Below are 18659 nucleotides of genomic sequence, written 5' to 3' on the forward strand. Positions count from 1 at the left end.
GTGATGAACAGCAGCCACAGATGACCCAGATTGAGGGTAAAGGTGAAGATAATCATTCCAATCAACATCAGGAAATAAACAGTCAGGGTGGTCTGCCTGAAACAAGAGGGAAGCAATATATTAGTCACCTGAGCTCTGCAGCAGTACTAGCCAGTACTTGGTTTACACATGGCGGAAACACAAACTCTGCATGCTCCAAAACATCTTAGCTCTGAATGTAATTCGCTTCAATATTGACTTAGTGTACCTAAAGACATTCAACCTTGTGACAAGGCTCATGTTTACCACACTCCTGCTCAGCTTTCTCTGAGAGAGAAAATTCTACAATAAAGTGTTACCAAGGTCTGGGGTTTTATTGCGATCCCAGATCAGATTTAACCCTTCAAAAAGTGTATTATTTGTCATTGTGACACAGCACACCACTGCACACACAATAAAATACAACCTCTGCTTTTAACCCATCACCATAGTCAGCAGAGGGCAGCGTTAAGGGAGCAGTGTGTGGACACAGTGCCATGCTCAGAGCACCTCACTGTTAACTTGGCACCTGTGGACCCGAACCTGAAGCCTTCCAGACCCAAGTCTGCTTCCTTAACCACTAAGCCACCACTGCTTCGAAGGCTAGTTCCGTTAGGATTATAGGTTAAATAAGTAACAGCCTTTGGTTTAGCCTTGGAGCTCAAATACAATTTTTAAACCTTGTTCATCAAAGAAAGAAAGAAAAAAAAACAGCCCTAACCTGAGGCTATTTGTTCAGACAGGATTAGTTGTTCTGTCTGTTGCACAACCACGCATGAACTGAATTGGTAAAAAATGTTTTTGTGAATAAAACCTTGGACCCGACTGCTCCTGATGGCATGAGTGGAATCTGAGGAGCGGGATTGCTTTCTGACAATATTATGTAACAGCTAACAACTGTCACACAGTTTAAAAGAACTGGACTATGTTCTATAACAACTAAACTAGTTGGTTTATTTATTATTGGTTATCCACCTTTAAATGCAGTGGTGTAAAAAAAAAAAAAAATCACACCTGATTTTTAGCGAGGACGACATTATGTCGTTTGGCTGTTAGCATGCAGGCTGAAAAAAATAAGTGTGACGTGTTAAATTGCTTTGAACTTGATTGACTTTAAAGTCCTTTTCTCTGTAGTATCTACAGTGCTTTAGTATTAGAGTATTACTACTACGCACTTATAATACTGGTCAATGTGATGCATCAGGCACAAATGTTTTTCAATGATCTTGCAGAAAGTCAATGCAAAGAGCTACACGTGTCTCAGGAGCCACAGGTTGTAGCACCCTCCACAAAGGCTGCTGTATGTTCACACTGACCTTTTGGCCTGACTGTTCACATTATGGTTCAAATCTGCCCACCATCCGACCCCAGTGGTGCTGCTACCCGCAGGTTGCTTCCATGCAAAATAAAGGCTTTTTAAATTTTCTCTTAAACAAGGAGTGCCTTGGATTCATTCCTATTTCATAACATAAAACTTAAAGAACATGCTCAATTAGCCAATTGTACACCAAGTACGCATCATATTAGCCAATAGTATGCTGTTGTGTACGACCTCATCTAGGTAAACAAAGCTACCAGTGATCGTTCGCAAATGCGCTTATCTCAATTTCAAAAACGAGAATCCACATTTTCAAAGTCAAGATTTTCGTATATATGATTATTTTAAAATGTCTTTTAGTTTATTTTTTGCGATATTTCACGATATAGCAAAAAATTCGCAAGATCAGATTGAAAAAAAATCAGCGGTGTACTCAGGCAGCGTAAGCAGAACCGTGATATAGAGAGGGAACACTTAATTATAATTTATATATTTTTACACCAGGTTACTGTTAAACCAGTGACACCTTGTGGCGGAGGTGCATAGCTGAGAATATGATATCCACTCCATCACCGAAAGGTGGCTAGGACAAGAAATAAAACAATTGGACAACAAAAGTCAGATGTGGGCAAACATGGATTGGGGTCACTTTGGTAAAGTTTGGTTTAGTTCAACACAAAACTACATTCAAAAATTGGCAATAAAAAAAAGGAAAAGAGCAACAACACCTGAATCACGAACACTGCCTGAGGCATTTTACTGTACAGTAAGTGTAAGACAGAACACGTCAACCTATATATGTATTCGGGCGTTCAGGTCCAAGTCGTCAAACTAAGCACAAACTCCGACTTAATAAATCAATCACAACACTTCCAAGGGTCATGTCAGGGATCTTTGTTTCTGATGGATATTGGTTTGGAACACGTGGTGTGCCTTGAGTGAACGACAAATGCTTCTGTGCGTATGACAATGAGACTTGTCACTTGTGAACAGGTTTAATTTATTCAAAAAATAAATCAAAGCAGAAAAAGCCTCATGGAATCTAAATTATATTTAGTGATGACTCCCTAATGGTAACTCTCACAATTACTGTAAGCCAGGTGCACTAATCTGATGAACGATACCACAGCGGTCAGGAGATACGTGAAGGTCATTACGTGTCCACATGGTGATAAAAGTGCGACACTTGGGGATCGTACACGTAACGGCCACGAAGAACTGCTGGTTCTATCAGATTTATTTTTAATTAGATGAGTTTAAGGTACAAAGTGAAGGCTTTAGCAACATCTAGTGGTGCAGTTTTCCGCCAAGTATAAAGGAGAAAAAAAAACCTTAAACCTTAAGTTATCATTAAAAAAAAAAGTTGTTAGGTTTGTTGTGAGAAACCGACGAAAACAAATGAGGGGATTTTTTTTGTTAATAGATTGTAATATAAAATAACTTCAATCTAAATTTGTGCCTTTATACTTGTTTTTGTCCTTTGAAGACGGCAGACAAATGTTTACAAGATGATAGTTTTTGTTTTCCTTTTCTCTCACTTGAAGGTTTTGGTCTTGTCCAGCCAAATGCCACAGATGAGGGTGCCCACCATACCAGCGATGATGATACTCAGGCCAATTCTCCCAACATTCACCTCTTCACCCTGAGATCAAAAACATCAATGGTTACATTTTTTGTTTTAAAGAAAAAACTTTCGTAAAAACACACAATCCTAACAATACGGACTCCTGTGGTCTCCGTCAGGGTCGCAGAGGTCATGGCAGTGGAGGAGTGAACAAAGACAAAAATGTTCTGCTTATGTTGCTTTAAAAAAGTTGTAGAACTTACTGGATAGTGCTCGATGATCATCTGGTTCAACAGAGTGGACACAGCATAGAAAGCACCAGTGCTCAGGCCTGTGTTAAAAAAAAATTAAAAGAGTTTAAAATACTTTTTTTTTTTAAACATGAAATAAAAGTTGTATATGGAGTCTCTAACATACTATTAATAAATCTGGCCTTATTTAACCCACTTCCCAACATGCCAAACATCGTCATCATCAATATGAATTGACACAATGTGTGATGTTTTAAATAATTACAACAAATAATAATTTAAAAAATAAAATTCTAAAAAGTATATAATATACATTATACATATATAAATATTTTTAAAATTTAAAAAAAGGACCCACCGTAGCTGACCATCAGTAGCATGAAGGCCTTGTTGCGGAGCAGCCTCAAAATAGAGGCGGAGTACGAATATTCCGCTTCATGTATGTTCCTGGCATGAGCCTGGGCCTGAGAGGGAGGAAGCTCTGGTCTCTCCTGGAACACTGAGACACAGGCAGACGCATAATGAGGTTACAGTAATGTCTATTCAGAAAACTCAGCTGGTGTTTAACATGACCAGTAGAAACATGTCCATTAGATCGTGGGCTGACGTTTATTCAAAGATAATTAAATAATAGCCCTTATAATTAAAACTTTTACAGAAATGAAAACATTGTGCTACATTTTTAGTCTAAGAATCAGTCAAAGTCATGACCAGAAAAAAATCCCTCTTTCTGAAATTTAGGGCTTAGAGACCTTGTTTACATGAAAGTATAGGAACAAAAAATAAAAAATAAATTTTAATTCTTCAACCTGAACACAAGAAAACAATTTAAAAACTGTGAAAATATACTACTGTGGCACAAATAAAAAACATTACTGATATCGAATTTAATTTGCCATAATGTGCCCCTAAGTAATAACTTTTTGTCCCAAAGGGAGGACCTGCCCCCCACTTTGGGAACCGCGAATATGACTTCTTCAAATCCAAATTAGACTGGTTTTATTCTCTCTGTGCATACTGAGTCTTCACTAAATCTCAGACTCAAGACAATAAACTTGTCCCTGTTAGCCAGCTACCGTCCTTAAGGGCGATAAAAGTAAAACTTTAAGGAGCTGACGTGCACCGTAAATGACCATTTCCCAAAACTCTCCTGACTCCCTGGGTTTTCATGTATTTCACATCGTGTCCAAACACATCACGTCAACGCCTGGACAATTTCCGCAATTGTTTGAGCTGCTCATCTCGTGGCCTGCAGAGCCATTGAGCAGTGGGTCGGATGCAGACTTTGTGAGAAGCTTAACAGTCAAACATCAGATCCTACTGTAGAAGAAAATAAATAACTAATTATAATGGAACTAACATTTTAAAAAGAGCTTTTGTAGAGATATTTTATAGGTCTATATGACTTCGATGTGGTCAGATCTTTGGCATAACCATCATGGACCAAGAAGATGATGTAACACCACCGTTATCGGGTCGCTCACTAAAAAAACAAACATGCTAGACGATCACAGTGGGTTACTGCTGCATGAGTGAGTAAAGAGCTCCAGGACAGAGGGGGAGAAAAGCTAACTCCCCTCAGAGACTTACAGATGACCACGAGGATGAAGATAATGGTGGCCACTCCAGCGCTGATGTAGAACATGACCCTGATGTGGTGCGCCAGCTCATCTACGTCCTCCACATTGGGCACGAGAATGGGCGGGACCAGGAACCCAATGGCAATGCCCAACTGCAAAGGAGAGTCAGTCAATAAATAAAAAATACTCAAGACCTACACACAAACTCACACACAAGCAGATGGTAAATGGTTAAACCAAACATCTGTTGACAGGTCAGTTCATCAGTTATGGAGATCCAGAGAATACGAGACTAGTCGTACTGCAGTGTTTCCCAAACCTTTTTTTCTGGGGACCCAGTCACAAACCTTCACGACCCAAGTCAACAGACATTATTCATAAACTCCTGGAAAACATGATGTGAGATGACCCAAAAAATATATCGTGTGACCCACCTGAGGGTTGCGACCCAGTCTTTGGGAAACAATGTCATACAGGACTAAGTCAGGGCATTTCCAAAACTGCAGCTTTTATGGGATGTTTCTGTTCTACAGTAGTCCACATTTATCAAACGTCATCTACACTGTAGGTCAAATTACCAAAGAAAAAGAAAATACTGGTTCACGTCCAGAAAGGTCAGAATACACAGTGTTTTGGCAGCCAATGAAAGGTCATTATAATCTGATGGCTTATTTAGTAGTAGAGTATTTTTGGCCCCATCAAACTTTACAGTCATAAAAAAAAAAAATAATGGCAGTTTTCAAAACTGACATCATGTTCAAAACAGTTTGGTTTTTTTAATGGATTTACAGAGAGCGAAGGACATTCATGTCCACTTCTAAAGTACGGTTTAGATCATTTACAAACTTGTTAGCCTACTTTTGCGTTTGCTAACACCACCACACTCACAAAGTTAATAAATGACTGAACATTCCACATATTATTGCTACATCTGTGGGACCCTCATCCTTAGTTACTACAGCCACAACAACAGTACTGGTCCCTTGATTGTAAGGAAAGCCAAGAAAGTGACACAGCTTCTAGGAACAAACAACAGAAGTCAGTTTAAAAAAAACAATAGTTACTGACTACCCAAATATATTTTCAGAGCACCGGCTCCTCTTCGTAGCATACATATATAGAGTTTGTCATGAGTAAACTAACAATTTTCACAATGGCCACTAATGTCAGGGTAAATTTAGCACAATGAACTGTCGATCTTTTTGATGTTCAAAGGATTGCAGGTCTTAGAAATCCTACTGACCAGTGTTGGTTTGAACTACTCCTGAACAAACATGAACTACTTCATCCTTCAAAATTTGGAAATGACGGAAACGGAGACCAGGGCCAAAGTACCAAAGTCTTGGTGAGCAAGAAAACATGAACAACAATGCATCTTTCTCTGGAGCATCAGGGAACTGGGCGAACGCACACAGCAAGAGCTTACGCGACAATAGCCGGTGTGCGGTGTTTGTCCTCCAGCAGGTGACAGAGGACACACTTCAAATGGTGGAAAAACTTCAGAGGTTTAAGAGCATTCTAGTGGTCAGATATCCTTCTATTGTCCCTGTTTAGACTGTGGTGACAACAAATTCCAATGTGCAGAAGGTGTACAAAACACTGAGAAGAGAAGGTAGAAAGCACTTGAACAACACAGAACATCCAGCCATGGCAGGATTCAAACCTGCCATCCTTTGATAAAATGGCCAATCCTCGTATCACTAAGCCACAGCCTGCCATTTTTTAGCCAATTACAAACTTAATAAATTTGAACACATATATACTTACAGCAGGGGTGCCAAAATAGCACACATATATACTTACAGCAGGGGTGCCCAAATAGCAGATGGGGATCTAGCAGTAGATCACAAAAAAGTCCCAATAGATCACGAGTAATTAAAAAAAAAAAAAATTATATCATTCTTGAGTGTGTAGTAGTGCCATATACCGTAAGAATTAAACCATATTGAGCCACACGGTCACATGAAGTAATCAGCAACCCAACATATAAAGTATAAATAAAGTATGTTCAGTTCGTATAAGTAAATATATATTTATGTTTTCAATGAAGGTAGATTACTTTATCAGGGTCATTTGAAGAGTAGCTCCTATGCCAAAAAAAGTGTGGACGCCCCTGGTTTACAGAACGCACATGTCAAATTTTGGAATTTGATCATTAAATTATTTTTAATTAATCTATGTTAATTGAATAATAAATAAACATTTAATATTTAACAGTTGGAGATACATATTAATTTACCTTGACTTTTAAACTTTAAGTCTTTCAGTGTACTCTTTCAGATCACATGTCCAGCAGCACAGCCAATAAAAGAAAAGGCTCAGTCAGGCAAAGGTTTTACTGATTGTATCTGACGTTGCAAATGTTTTTATGAGTTTTTTTCCCCACAATTTTTTTACAACTTCAATACACACCATCAGAGCACAGCTAAAAAAAACACACTTAGTAAAATACTTGTTAGTCAGACAAGCCTTTTCGGAGGGCAAAATTTTAAAAAGATCCGAACACGGTGGACACCTCGTGCTGCCCAAACCACAGTGACGCCAGTCGGGATGGGATGCCCAGGACAAAAACCGTGGCCACGGAGCACACGAACTGGCCAAACAAGGTCACGACAAACATTTGGGGGTCCGCCGTGCTGGTCTTGATCCATGCCCCGATGCAGTTAAAGGCGGCCCCCACCACCAAAATGTCCCTGAGACCACGCTTGTCCAGCATCCAGATGACAGGGAGAATCAGAGGTATGTAGGAGAAAAAGTAGACCATGGAGAGCAAATTGATGGCCTCTGAATCGACGTTGTAAAAGTGCATGAAGATGTTGTTGATGACGCCGTACTGTAGCCACATGAAGGCATTGCTCATGGAGTAGGCGCTAAAGATAAGTAGCATGACCCAGCGTCGTTTGTACAACTTGGTCTCCATTACAGGTTGGTGCTCTGTTGAGTCCAGTCTAGAATATTCCACAGTGTCACGGCTCATACTGAAAGGCAGTTGGAAGTGTCTTCCCAGGTGGTTGGAGGACCAATCATGGTCTATGACTTCATTCAGAGAACTCCTCTTCTGACTAAAACTCTCCATTTATTCCTTATTTTTCTGCTTAAGTTAACAGCTGGAAGACAAGACCAAAACCGTTGCTTTTTGTGTGTTCTTTCTTTACCCTGACTTCTCACCTGACTGGTCTCACAGGTTTCTCCCTCCCGTGTTTTTAATGATCAGATGCTAATAATGCATTTTAGAATGTACTAGAAATGCATGGCAACAGACAGACACCTGACATGTCCAGGGGGGGCTCAATATTAGATACAAAGTATAGATTATGTGTGACCTCGTGAAAAAATCTTGCAATCTAATTTTTTTGTGCACGATACTACTAAAATACATGCAGGTCATTAGCAATAATACCGTGAAAAGTAAATCATCACAATATAGAGAAATAATGGAAAATATTACCAATAATATACTATGTACTATAATAATACTATCTTACAATTCTAAAACGGAAAAAAAATGGAATATCAAAATCATGTTCATTGGGGAGGGGGGGCACATCATCAATACGGTTCCCCACGGAGGGCTGGTTGTAAATGGGACACTGTATAGATGTAACTACTCCATAATGTGTTAATAAATGTTACTGCAATTGAATATTATTTATTAAGTATTTTTTTATTGCTGTGTAATAAAAAACGTTCAATTTATATAAAAAATGACTTGGCGCTGGGCCTTGAGTTTTACACGAATACTGCGAAACTTTTTTTAAACACTTTTATAACGTATCTACTGTAACAAGGTGTTCGGACACAGTAGGTAAGCTAGCTTGTTCTGGGCGTGAAAAAAAGTGAAATAAAATAAAAGTGGTACAACAGTTTTGAGACAAACCGACCTCTTACTGTGCCCCATGTAAAACATACTAATGGAATTAGTCGACGACAAGCGTCACCAGAGTCGAAAAGGCTTCTCCGAAATCAAGCTAGACCGAGAAACAATGTAGAAATATTGACTTACGAGGTAAAACGTGGAAAATATATAAGGAAAATGACAGCGTACAATACCTGCAACAGGACCCAGCTGCCAACAAAGCTGTGTTGGCACCTCTTATTTTGCACTTCAATATTTGGACTACATTGACGTCATTTCCGCTCACCACCACAACTACGTTATACGCCGGAAAGTCACGAATTACTTATTCAGTTAGGAGTTTGTATAATTATTCGAAATTATCGATATAAATATAAATTATTATTAAAAACCCAGGCTGTTATTAATGTGGTCTTTAGTCTTTTGTAACCAGTAGCCGATGTGGGGCTTGGAACCTGCTTTACCTGTCCAGTTAATGTGTCCTTCTTTACCTGTCTATTTATTTAGCTGTAGTACTCATCATTGACACACATAAAAGCAACAAAAATGGAGAATTACTTCTGGTATTTTACTACACTGACAATGCTCTTGTTTTGTAGTTCTACGTTCTACGATGTGACCTCCATTTTCACCTAAACTCAACCAATTAAAGATTTTTAAACTATTTGATTGTCTCTGCTACCGGACTGCAGCATCAGTACCAGACTTATCTTCAACCAATGTCTGAACACCACTTTTTTTTTTACCTTATCATTTCTGGACTATGCAAGTAATACGATAATAATAATAAAAAGAAAATCATACTGATAGTAGTAGCAAGGGTCAGAGCAACTTACTCCAGAAAGGTAACAGTAGTAGTTTTTTTTTGTTTGTTTTTTTGTTTTTTGTTGTTTCTTTTGGTTTTTTTGTTTTTTTGCTTACACCAAATGTGAAACTTCTTTTTGAATCTCTTAAAATTAAAATTATTATTATTATTTAAAAAAAAGTGAAAGTGAATTATTTGTCGTGACACAGCACACCACTGCAAACACAACCAAATGTGACCTCTGCTTTTAAGCCATCACCAAAGTGAACAGTGGGCAGCTTTAAGCGCCCAGGGATCAGTGTGTGGGGACGAAGCCATGCTCGGAGCACTTCAGTGGGAACCTGGCAGCTGGTGGAATCGAACCTGAAACCTTTCGGATCCAAGTCTGCTTCCTTAACTCCTATGCCCGTAATAATAATAATAATAATAATATATTTATATATATATTTTATTAACAGAGTAAAAAGTACTTCAGCATATTTAAAGAACTACTGTCCTACTTACTTGGTTCCCAAAAACCCCGATGGAGCAGGCGGTGGAAACCTCTCTGTCACTGAACCAGACCGACGCCATCCGGGAGGGAATCCCAAGGATGAAGACCTGAGACAGTGAACTTGCAACCTGCCCGACAACGGTCACCCAGAACAGGTCCGGTCTGGCACTGGGCACCTTGATCCAAGCCCCGGCGCAGTTCAGCACATTGGCCAGCAGCGCCGTGAGGCGCAGTCCCTTCTTGTGCAGCAGCCAAGTGACCGGGAATATTAAGGGGATGTAGGCGATCATGTAGACTATGGACAGAAAGTCTATAGATAAGGCGTCCACCTTGTAGAAACTCATGAAGATGTTGCTGATGATCCCGTACTGGATCCATTGGTACGCGTTGCTCATGGAGTATAAGGTGAACAGTAACAGGATCACCCACCGTCTCTTGTACAGACGCGTGGGTGCAGCGGAGTCGCCGTCACTCCTGTGGATGCTGGAGGGTTCCATCTGGAGCCGGGCAGCTGGTCCTTTCTCCTTCACCTGGGGAACGGTTTTCTTGGTGTCCTGTGGGGTGTTTTCCTCTATATCTTATACGGCTAAGTGAATAAACAGTCTGAGGAGTTGTGCTGTTTAACAATTCACCTTCACTTGTCAAAGGTTAGACGACACAATGCGTTAACTCAGGACTCGGAATGTTGACGAAGTTAAGTACAGCTGTGTATAAGGTCTGGTCAGGAGGCCAATCAGAGCCACTGAGCCGTGATTATGAACTCCACCCCTACCTGGGTGTGAATGGCTCTTCGGGACTGACGTAACACAGAGTACACGCTCATGTCAGTGGACTATTATGATGACATTATAGGTGGATTCTTCTCCCCTTTTAGGTGCATTCTTCAGGGGTCGTGACTGCGGACCATTTCAGCTCATCCCTTGCCTCTTCTACTGTTACACCAACCATATCTATGTCCTCTTTGTTTACAGCCACACATCCCTACGGCTCCTTTTCCCCAACTAGATCGCCAACATTTTGTTATATATATATTATATAGTTTTGTTTTTGTAAATTAAATCAGACATTTCTCATCTTATGTCCAAACCGTCTCAAACTCACCTTTCCTCTATTCATCTCTGCTGGTGATTTGCATTCAATTATTAGTTGTTTATTTATTTAGTCTAAAAATACAAATGTCAAACTCAGCTCAATGTTTTCCAAATTTGCTATTCATTTAATTACTGTTGTTCCGTTTCTTTTCATCCCTGTTCCCTCACAAATGCCGGCTGAAGACCACGTTGTGTCCCTTTTGGCCACTAGATGGCATCCTTAACAATATGTTTTCATCAAGAACGCTTGTCAGTTTGAGAGAATAACGAAATGCAAGGGCATAAAGAAACTAAAGATTTATTACTTAGAAAAGTACAAACTGTTTTTTAATAGCTTATATTCATACTGTTTTTTATAATATCACATACAAAAGTAGAAAAACATAAAACATGTCCGTGGTAACAGTAAAGCAGAAAATAAAGTACAATGTAAACAGTCCATATATATGTGCATACATGACGCCTGCGCCAAAATATAGAATATAAAAAGGTGTGTGTAGTCAGCTGTGTCCTTTAATGCCTGAAATGAAACAAACATATGTTATATAAACATGGGACAATTCTCTAGTAAAACTTTGTCCGGTTAAATATCGATGTGCTTGCTGTATGTGTCATAGAATGACCAAGCAGAATATTTAATAAAATATAAAGAAAAACATATTTGAGGCTAGATCCACTCATAGTTGAAATAATAGATCCAGTATAATAAATGGAGAAGCCCAATGTTTTTCATGATTTAAATAGTAAATTAATTAAACACTAGAAGTCCTAAGCCTGCGCTTTTTTGCTTTTTTGAATGTGTAAACTGCATAATCTATTGTAATGAAAGCAAATAGCTATAAAGCATCTTAATTACACGAAAAGCTGTAATTTAGCCTATGTATATTTATCCACAACACATGTAAATATTAATTATTCAAACTAGTGAAATGTTATTACCCTGTGATGTTACCAGTTTGAACTAATGGCTGAGGCCAACGTAAAAGTCTGCTAGGAAACAATGAACTGGATACTGCAGTAAGAAACGTTAAAAAAAAATAACGTGTTGTTGTTTTCTTGTAGTTCAACTTCATCATGGTCCGTAGTTCTGGATCCAGACTTTGTGCTGTGATGGTCTGTGTCCCAGGGACAGAGGTGTTTGGAGTTCTCCTTTATTCTCTCCACCATCCAAAGCTAAGTGCTGCTAGTTGGTTCTCCTTCTCCTTCTCCTTCTCCTTCCTTCATTTGTCCTGCAGCTGCTGCAGCAGTGGGTTCACCTCACTCTCCGGTGTTTTCACACTATCTGTCCTGACACTACATGTGGGGCGATGGTGGAGTTGCTGCCGCTCCAGTTTCAGCTCCTCAATCTGTGCTTTAAGGTCAGAATTTAACATCTCTAGTCGCTCCGACTCCTGTCAGAGGAAAGGTGTGACAGAGAGGAGATAAGAAAATAAATATATACTAAAATATTAATAATAATTAAAGAAAACATTTTATATGATCTATCTAAGTACCTAGAGGTGCAGTGTATATATACAGTATATACATATATATATAAATATATATGTTTGTATGCATACATGTGTGTGTCTATGTACATATGTATATATGTGTGTTGTGGATTCAGAATAATAATGCATTTTGAATTGAATAAATATATGTGTATATATATGTATGTATACTATATATGTATATACACTGCCTGGCCAAAAATAAAAGTCGCCACCAAAAAAAAGGGTCATACACATTTCGTTGGACCACCTTTAGCTTTGATTGCAGCACGCATTCGCTGTGGCATTGTTTCGATAAGCTTCTGCAATGTCACAAGATTTATTTCCATCCAGTGTTGCATTAATTTTTCACCAAGATCTTGCATTGATGATGGTAGAGTCTGACCGCTGCGCAAAGCCTTCTCCAGCACATCTCAAAGATTCTCAATGGGGTTAAGGTCTGGACTCTGTGGTGGCCAATCCATGTGTGAAAATGATGTCTCATGCTCCCTGAACCAGTCTTTCACAATTTGAGCCCGATGAATCCTGGCATTGTCATCTTGGAATATGCCCGTGCCATCAACCCAGACCTAACAACCTGCAGCACCCCCAGATCATAACCCTGCCCCCAAAGGCTTGTACAGTAGACACTAGGCATGATGGTGCATCACTTCACCTGCCTCTCTTCTTACCCTGATGCGCCCATCACTCTGGAACAGGGTAAATCTGGACTCATCAGACCACATGACCTTCTTCCATTGCTCCAGAGTCCAATCTTTATGCTCCCTAGCAAATTGAAGCCTTTTTTGCCAGTTAGCCTCACTGATTAGTGGTTTTCTTAAGGCTACACAGCTGTTCAGTCCCAATCCCTTGAGTTCCCTTCGCATTGTGTGTGTGGAAATGCTCTTACTTTCACTATTAAACATAGCCCTGAGTTCTACTGTTTTTCTTCGATTTGATCTCACCACACGTTTAAGTGATCGCCGATCATGATCATTCAGGATTTTTTTCTGGCCACATTTCTTCCTCGAAGACGATGGGTCCCCACTATCCTTCCAGTTTTTAATAATGCGCTGGACAGTTCTTAACCCAATTTTAGTAGTTTCTGCAATCTCGTTAGATGTTTTCTCTGCTTGATGCATGCCAATGATTTGACCCTTCTCAAACAGACTAACATCTTTTCCATGACCACGGGATGTGTCTTTCGACATGGTTGTTTAGGAAATGAGAAGCAACTCATTGCACCAGTTGGGGTTAAATAACTTGTTGCCAGCTGAAAGATAATTGCCCATGCAGTAATTATCCAATAGGAGGCTCCTACCTATTTGCTTCGTTAAATCCAGGTGGCGACTTTTTTTTTGGCCAGGCAGTGTACATTCATATATACACATATATTCAGGCTCCCACAAGGGTATATTTATTTACAATATTACATATGAAGCTAGACATCGTTTGGTTCCATAGTGCAGCAGTCAGCACGCCTGCCTCGGAAGTCATTAGTTCGATTCCCAGAGGAACTACATACTTGCTTGTTGATCATCCAATTAAGAGTCTGCTTAATATGTAAATGTAAGACTGTGTGTGATTATGTAATGTGCGCCAACTCTTAAAGCAACATTTAGCATGGAACCGTTCATATTTCAATGTTAAGTAGTTTCAATTGTCTCACCTTCTGTAAATAGTCTGTCCTCTCTTTCTTTTTGTTTCGACATCGAGCTGCAGCCACTTTGTTTTTCTCCCGCCGCCGTTTCCTCCTCTCTTCTTCTTCATCTCGCTTAAGCAGGAAAAAGTGATAAAAAAATAAATGACGAATAAATAATTAAAATATAAGGTGTTGTTTTACATCCAAAGACAGCCATCAGTTACACTGTAAGTGTGTTGTACCTCTGTTTTGATGGCCAAGGGTCGTTTACCCAGACTGTTCAAAAAGTGCAGAGGTGAGAGCATCGTCCCATACTCCTGGAGGTCACTGAATTTTAGCTTGTCAGTCAGCGTGGTGGCCGAGATCCCAGCCAGAGGGCCCAGGCTTGGCAGGGAGCCTGCAGTCACAGAGGGATCTGGGATTTGTCCTGGCATCGTGTCAGACTCAGTCGTGACCACAGCTACACAGACAAGGGGGGTAAAACGGCAGAGAGCGTCAGACAGCTGCTGAAGCAGATTAAATGAGCACACATGAAAAGTAGCCGGCTACACCTTAGAGTAAAACGCAGTCAGATGTGCTTCAAAACACAACGTCAAGAAAAATAAAAAATCCATTTTCCAGTGATGTGTTGGAGAAAAATGGACCCAGAAGTCCTCTGTTCGACCTGCCATTTGTTTGAGATGGCATTCACTCAAGGTGCACTGCTCCTCGTTTTCGCTTCACTTGTGATGAATTGCTGCTGTGTTCAAGGAGCTGGGTGCTGAGGCTGCCCTCATTAGGCCATTTCTCACTTCTATATTTTACTTTTTTTTTTCCTGCAGAGGAAATGCTGACAAGAATTTGCCTTATTGAATTCCCAAAAGCCAATGGAGAGATGTGCACAAAGAGCACAGTCAGACCCCGGACCAACCAACCGCTGCCAAGAACTCTGCACCAGGAAACACAGGAGAAAGGAACTGTAGCCCTCACAACATTAAATCATTTTAATTGTTACGCACAAACACTGGGAAACATCTTCCTCTGAAAAAAGCCAATATGAGCATTTTAGTGATATATGAGTGGGGGGGCGGGGGGGTTTGGGAGGGGATTCAGCAAAGGCAGCCAAAGAGACAGGAAATGACTACAACAGCTCAGCACATTTCCAAGGCACATGATGAAGCTATAAATGACTACACCGGGGCGATTACTCACCTTTAACTCATACTGCGGGGATAAACAGGAACCGTTCAACAAACAGAACACAAAACCGACTAACTGTTGAACCCACCACAAAGAATAAAAGCGTTGCTCGGTCCCTGTAACATCAGCACTTGTTTAAACTGTAGTTTTAAAATGTAAAAACAAAGCGCTACAGATGGAGGCACGGGGTTAAAATTAGACCAAAACTACTTTGTTTTTGCCCTTAAAAATATCCTGTTTAAAAAAGTCAGTTAGTTGTTTTCAGTATTGGCAGTTTTTATATTTAGTTTCTGGTTCAGTAATGTTTTCATTCTATCTAGTAGAATCATTAACCGGTCAGTCATTTTCAAAATAAAACACCTTTTTGACTTTATTCTGTTGGTGTTAAAGATTGAAAAGTGTATTATCTAGAAACATTTCCAGATTATCTTTAAATGAAGTAAATGGAAATAAATGAAATAAAAAGTAAATGATTTATTCTTGCTCTGCGACCAAGTTACAAATGAGCCATGGACTAGTACCGGTCCGTGGACCAGGGATTGGGCACCCCTCTAGTAGAGAATAAGTGAGAGCAAAACAACTAACAGTACATGTGTCTGACAGGTGGAAATCCCTACAGCAACCTTCAGTACTACTGTAGCCCCGAACAAAACTCCTAGTATCAGTATTTGTTGACAAGTACTTTTTACACACATAAGTACTAGTATTTATCATGAGAAATTAAAAACAGCATCAAAGAAATGTGACATCCAGGATGTTCTATTAAATAAGGTAACTCATCCCATCATGTTCACCCTGGTGGTCAATGGAGGTACAGCAGAGTGATTGTGAATTGTTTGGTTTGTCTACTCTAGAAATTATTAAGTTCTGTCATGAGCTCAATAATGCAGCTATATTTACTTTAAACGTTAAGTTTAGACACAACATACATCAAGAAATAGCTGCTATTTTATTTTATTATAAATCTATGTTTCTTAAACTATGGTAGGTGTACCACTGATGGCACCTGGGCTCCCTCTAGTGGTACACAGGGAGCCTTTATTCTCAAAACTGCATTGTCAAAATATTGGTTGTCGATTAAAATGAATGTAAAATTGTTTGATATGGTTGTTATAAAATCTGGCTAGCTGTGGATCACAGTTAATTAAGTAGTTTGGTAAATACTACAGATAATGTATTAATTAACCAGGTAAGATTCAGCACATGTGGGTACTTTACATGTGTATATGTGATGTATTTCACTTCATCCATTGCTTTACAATTTCTCACCGTCACTGTTTAACTTATGCTAAATGAATGACTTTATTGTCTTGTCTGAATCATTTGTACTTTTACATGTGAAAAGTCCAGAGCAACAGAAAGCAGAGTCAAATTCCTCGTCTGTGTACTCATACTTGGCAGGTACCTCTGAATATGATTTTATAATAGAGTCAGTACCATGTGGAATAGGTTAGGCTGAACAATAAGAAACATGTCAGCCTCACAGATAATAGAGGTGTCCAACCTTCTTTCAACGGAGACCAGACTCAGGACTGTCAAAAATAAATCACGTTTTTTGTTTGTTTGTTTGTTTTACAAATACTGTAGTTTTCCAAAGCTTAAAAGGGTTTTAATCTACAAGTTTTCCTACACAGCTAACAAAGTTTGAATTTTAACCCATGAGCCTTTTTAACGTATTGTTAACAACAACACAGGTTAATGCATTTGCTGTTAGCTTAGCTAAATAAAAGCTAAAAGCTCAAGACAACACAAAATGAAGTTTTAATAACTAACAGGTAGCTAAAAATAACTAATTGGTTAAAAAGACATTCTCCAATTGGCCCAGTGATTTCCTGCACCGCCCCCTTCTGTAAATCTTTTATTTTCTAGTCCCTCCAAAAACAACATACTCAAAGCTATTGCTTCAAATCTAAACTTCATTTAAAACACCGAACTCTAAACTTAAAATTGTTTTTTATTATTATTATTCTTCCCCTCTCATGCGATGCACCCAGATGGTGCCCGCCCCCTATTTTGGGTACCACTGGATGTGTCAGTTAAGAGTAAACATTGGATTATATCAGGAGTAGCTTGATGCTAACCAGGCATAAAAAATGAAAACAACACCGGGTTAAGCTCAAAGTTAGCATGATATATAAACACGTTAGCCGTTGTTTGTTTAAATATTCTGTGCTGGATATTATGTTATTTTTAGCTGAAGAAAACGTCATTCATCAATTTAAATCAAATGAAAACAAAGCGGTGACTTGTGTCCTGCTGCCTGGAAGCGGAAGTTTTTTTTTTCTCCGCTCCTTCCATGTGAGAGCTGCAGAGTTAAAATTTGAAACCACCGGACAACTTAGCGGCTAAAACAGCAGCATTTTCTATTCTTTTTTTAAATGCGGTGCAAAAAGAAGCGCAAAACATTGCGCAAAATTTGAACATTTTGTTCCAAATTACGTAAACGTGGGTCCCATTTCAAAGCAGCATACAAACCAAAAGAAACGAGCTATTTCTGCCTTATGGTCACCAGGATGTCAGATTCAATACAGACACCAAAAATACGTCAAAGTCACAAAAATATGTCCCCGAAAAGGAAAACCTCAGCTTCTCACTTTCTTGTTCACGAGCCCTGCTCAGTGTCCAGTGAGTGGCGCGCCAATAAAGTACCCAGCGTGTAAAAGAAGAAGAAGAAAAAAACAAAAAACATTTCTCTCTTTCTGTGAACTTTAACAGTTGTCTTGAACACAGACCTGACTTGGATCCCAGGTGCAGCAAATGTCCTCTCTTCTGGTCAGCCGAGGGTCGAGAGTAGATTCTAAAAAGTGGGAACCGTTGCATCAGCCCGACTTTAAACGTGATCCCAATCTGGGAGGACTTGGGAATGCGGAAATGAGGCAGTGGCAGCCAAAACGTAAGCAGGGATGTGAAAAAGTACATGGTGGGAGCAGAAGTCGCAGCGCTCCTCCTCCTCCAGTCTCCATCCAGAAAGACTGAGGCAGCAGAAAGAGCTACGGCAGGAGGCTCAGAGCTCCGGAGGAGGCCTGCTGCACAGTACAGTACTGCACAGTACAGTACTGCACAGTACAGTACTGCACAGTACAGTACTGCACAACAGCGCACACAATTAAACTGACTAGTGGAGTGGAGCCAAGTGGAGGGTAAAAATATTAAAATCATGATATTAAATAGGTTAATAATTAACCATGATGATTAATGATGGTAATGATTACCGGTATTGATACCGTTGTTGTTGTTGTTACTACTACAACTCATAATTTTTATAGCGGTAATAATAATAATAATAATAATAAAGCAACTCTTGTTAGCGTGCCATTTATCACACGAACCCTCCCACGCCTAAAGGTGGTGCTATAAGTAGATTTAAGTTTTGATTTTTAAGTTTAAAAACTT

General features: G+C 39.4%; 2 protein-coding genes and 1 long non-coding RNA gene across 3 annotated transcripts in view; 1 reads left to right on the forward strand and 2 right to left on the reverse strand.

The window, feature by feature from the left end:
- The window catches only part of flvcr2a (FLVCR choline and putative heme transporter 2a), a 14978-nt gene extending 4349 nt beyond the window's left edge, over window positions 1-10629 (reverse strand). Inside the window, exons 1-6 of the mRNA XM_017041336.2 lie at window positions 9897-10629; window positions 4742-4883; window positions 3510-3650; window positions 3164-3231; window positions 2875-2978; window positions 1-96 (exon numbers count right to left, since the gene is read on the reverse strand). The exon at window positions 1-96 is cut by the window's left edge and continues 5 nt beyond it. Coding sequence (XP_016896825.1) covers window positions 1-96; window positions 2875-2978; window positions 3164-3231; window positions 3510-3650; window positions 4742-4883; window positions 9897-10382 — 1037 coding nt within the window. The 5' untranslated portion in view covers window positions 10383-10629. The remainder of the gene's footprint in view (window positions 97-2874; window positions 2979-3163; window positions 3232-3509; window positions 3651-4741; window positions 4884-9896) is intronic.
- On the forward strand, window positions 7204-8374 carry LOC112486292 (uncharacterized). Its single transcript, XR_003048698.1, has 2 exons — window positions 7204-7470; window positions 7657-8374. It is a non-coding gene; the product is annotated as an uncharacterized LOC112486292 (long non-coding RNA).
- A 631-nt stretch (window positions 10630-11260) lies between the features above and the next one.
- Window positions 11261-18264, reverse strand: LOC103399854 (jun dimerization protein 2). The gene is made up of 4 exons (XM_008338489.3): window positions 17999-18264; window positions 14330-14547; window positions 14115-14219; window positions 11261-12367 (listed from the first exon to the last, which is right to left on the reverse strand). The coding sequence occupies exons 1-4, from the start codon at window positions 18183-18185 to the stop codon at window positions 12197-12199; spliced, it is 681 nt and encodes a 226-aa protein (XP_008336711.1). The 5' UTR covers window positions 18186-18264; the 3' UTR covers window positions 11261-12196.
- Between the last annotated feature and the right edge of the window lie 395 nt (window positions 18265-18659).

The sequence above is a fragment of the Cynoglossus semilaevis genome, chromosome 1, assembly GCF_000523025.1.
Source record: "Cynoglossus semilaevis isolate Cse_v1.0 chromosome 1, Cse_v1.0, whole genome shotgun sequence".
Classification (NCBI taxonomy): domain Eukaryota; kingdom Metazoa; phylum Chordata; class Actinopteri; order Pleuronectiformes; family Cynoglossidae; genus Cynoglossus; species Cynoglossus semilaevis.

Excerpts from the sequence above, each read along its gene's own strand:
- LOC103399854 (XM_008338489.3), bottom strand. The coding sequence starts at position 18,185 with ATGTACTTTTTCACATCCCTGCTTACGTTTTGGCTGCCACTGCCTCAT. Across the intron at positions 14,548-17,998 it reads GCACCTGGGATCCAAGTCAG|CTGTGGTCACGACTGAGTCT; the intron begins GTCTGTGTTCAA and ends TTGTCTGTGTAG. Across the intron at positions 14,220-14,329 it reads CCTTGGCCATCAAAACAGAG|CGAGATGAAGAAGAAGAGAG; the intron begins GTACAACACACT and ends TTCCTGCTTAAG.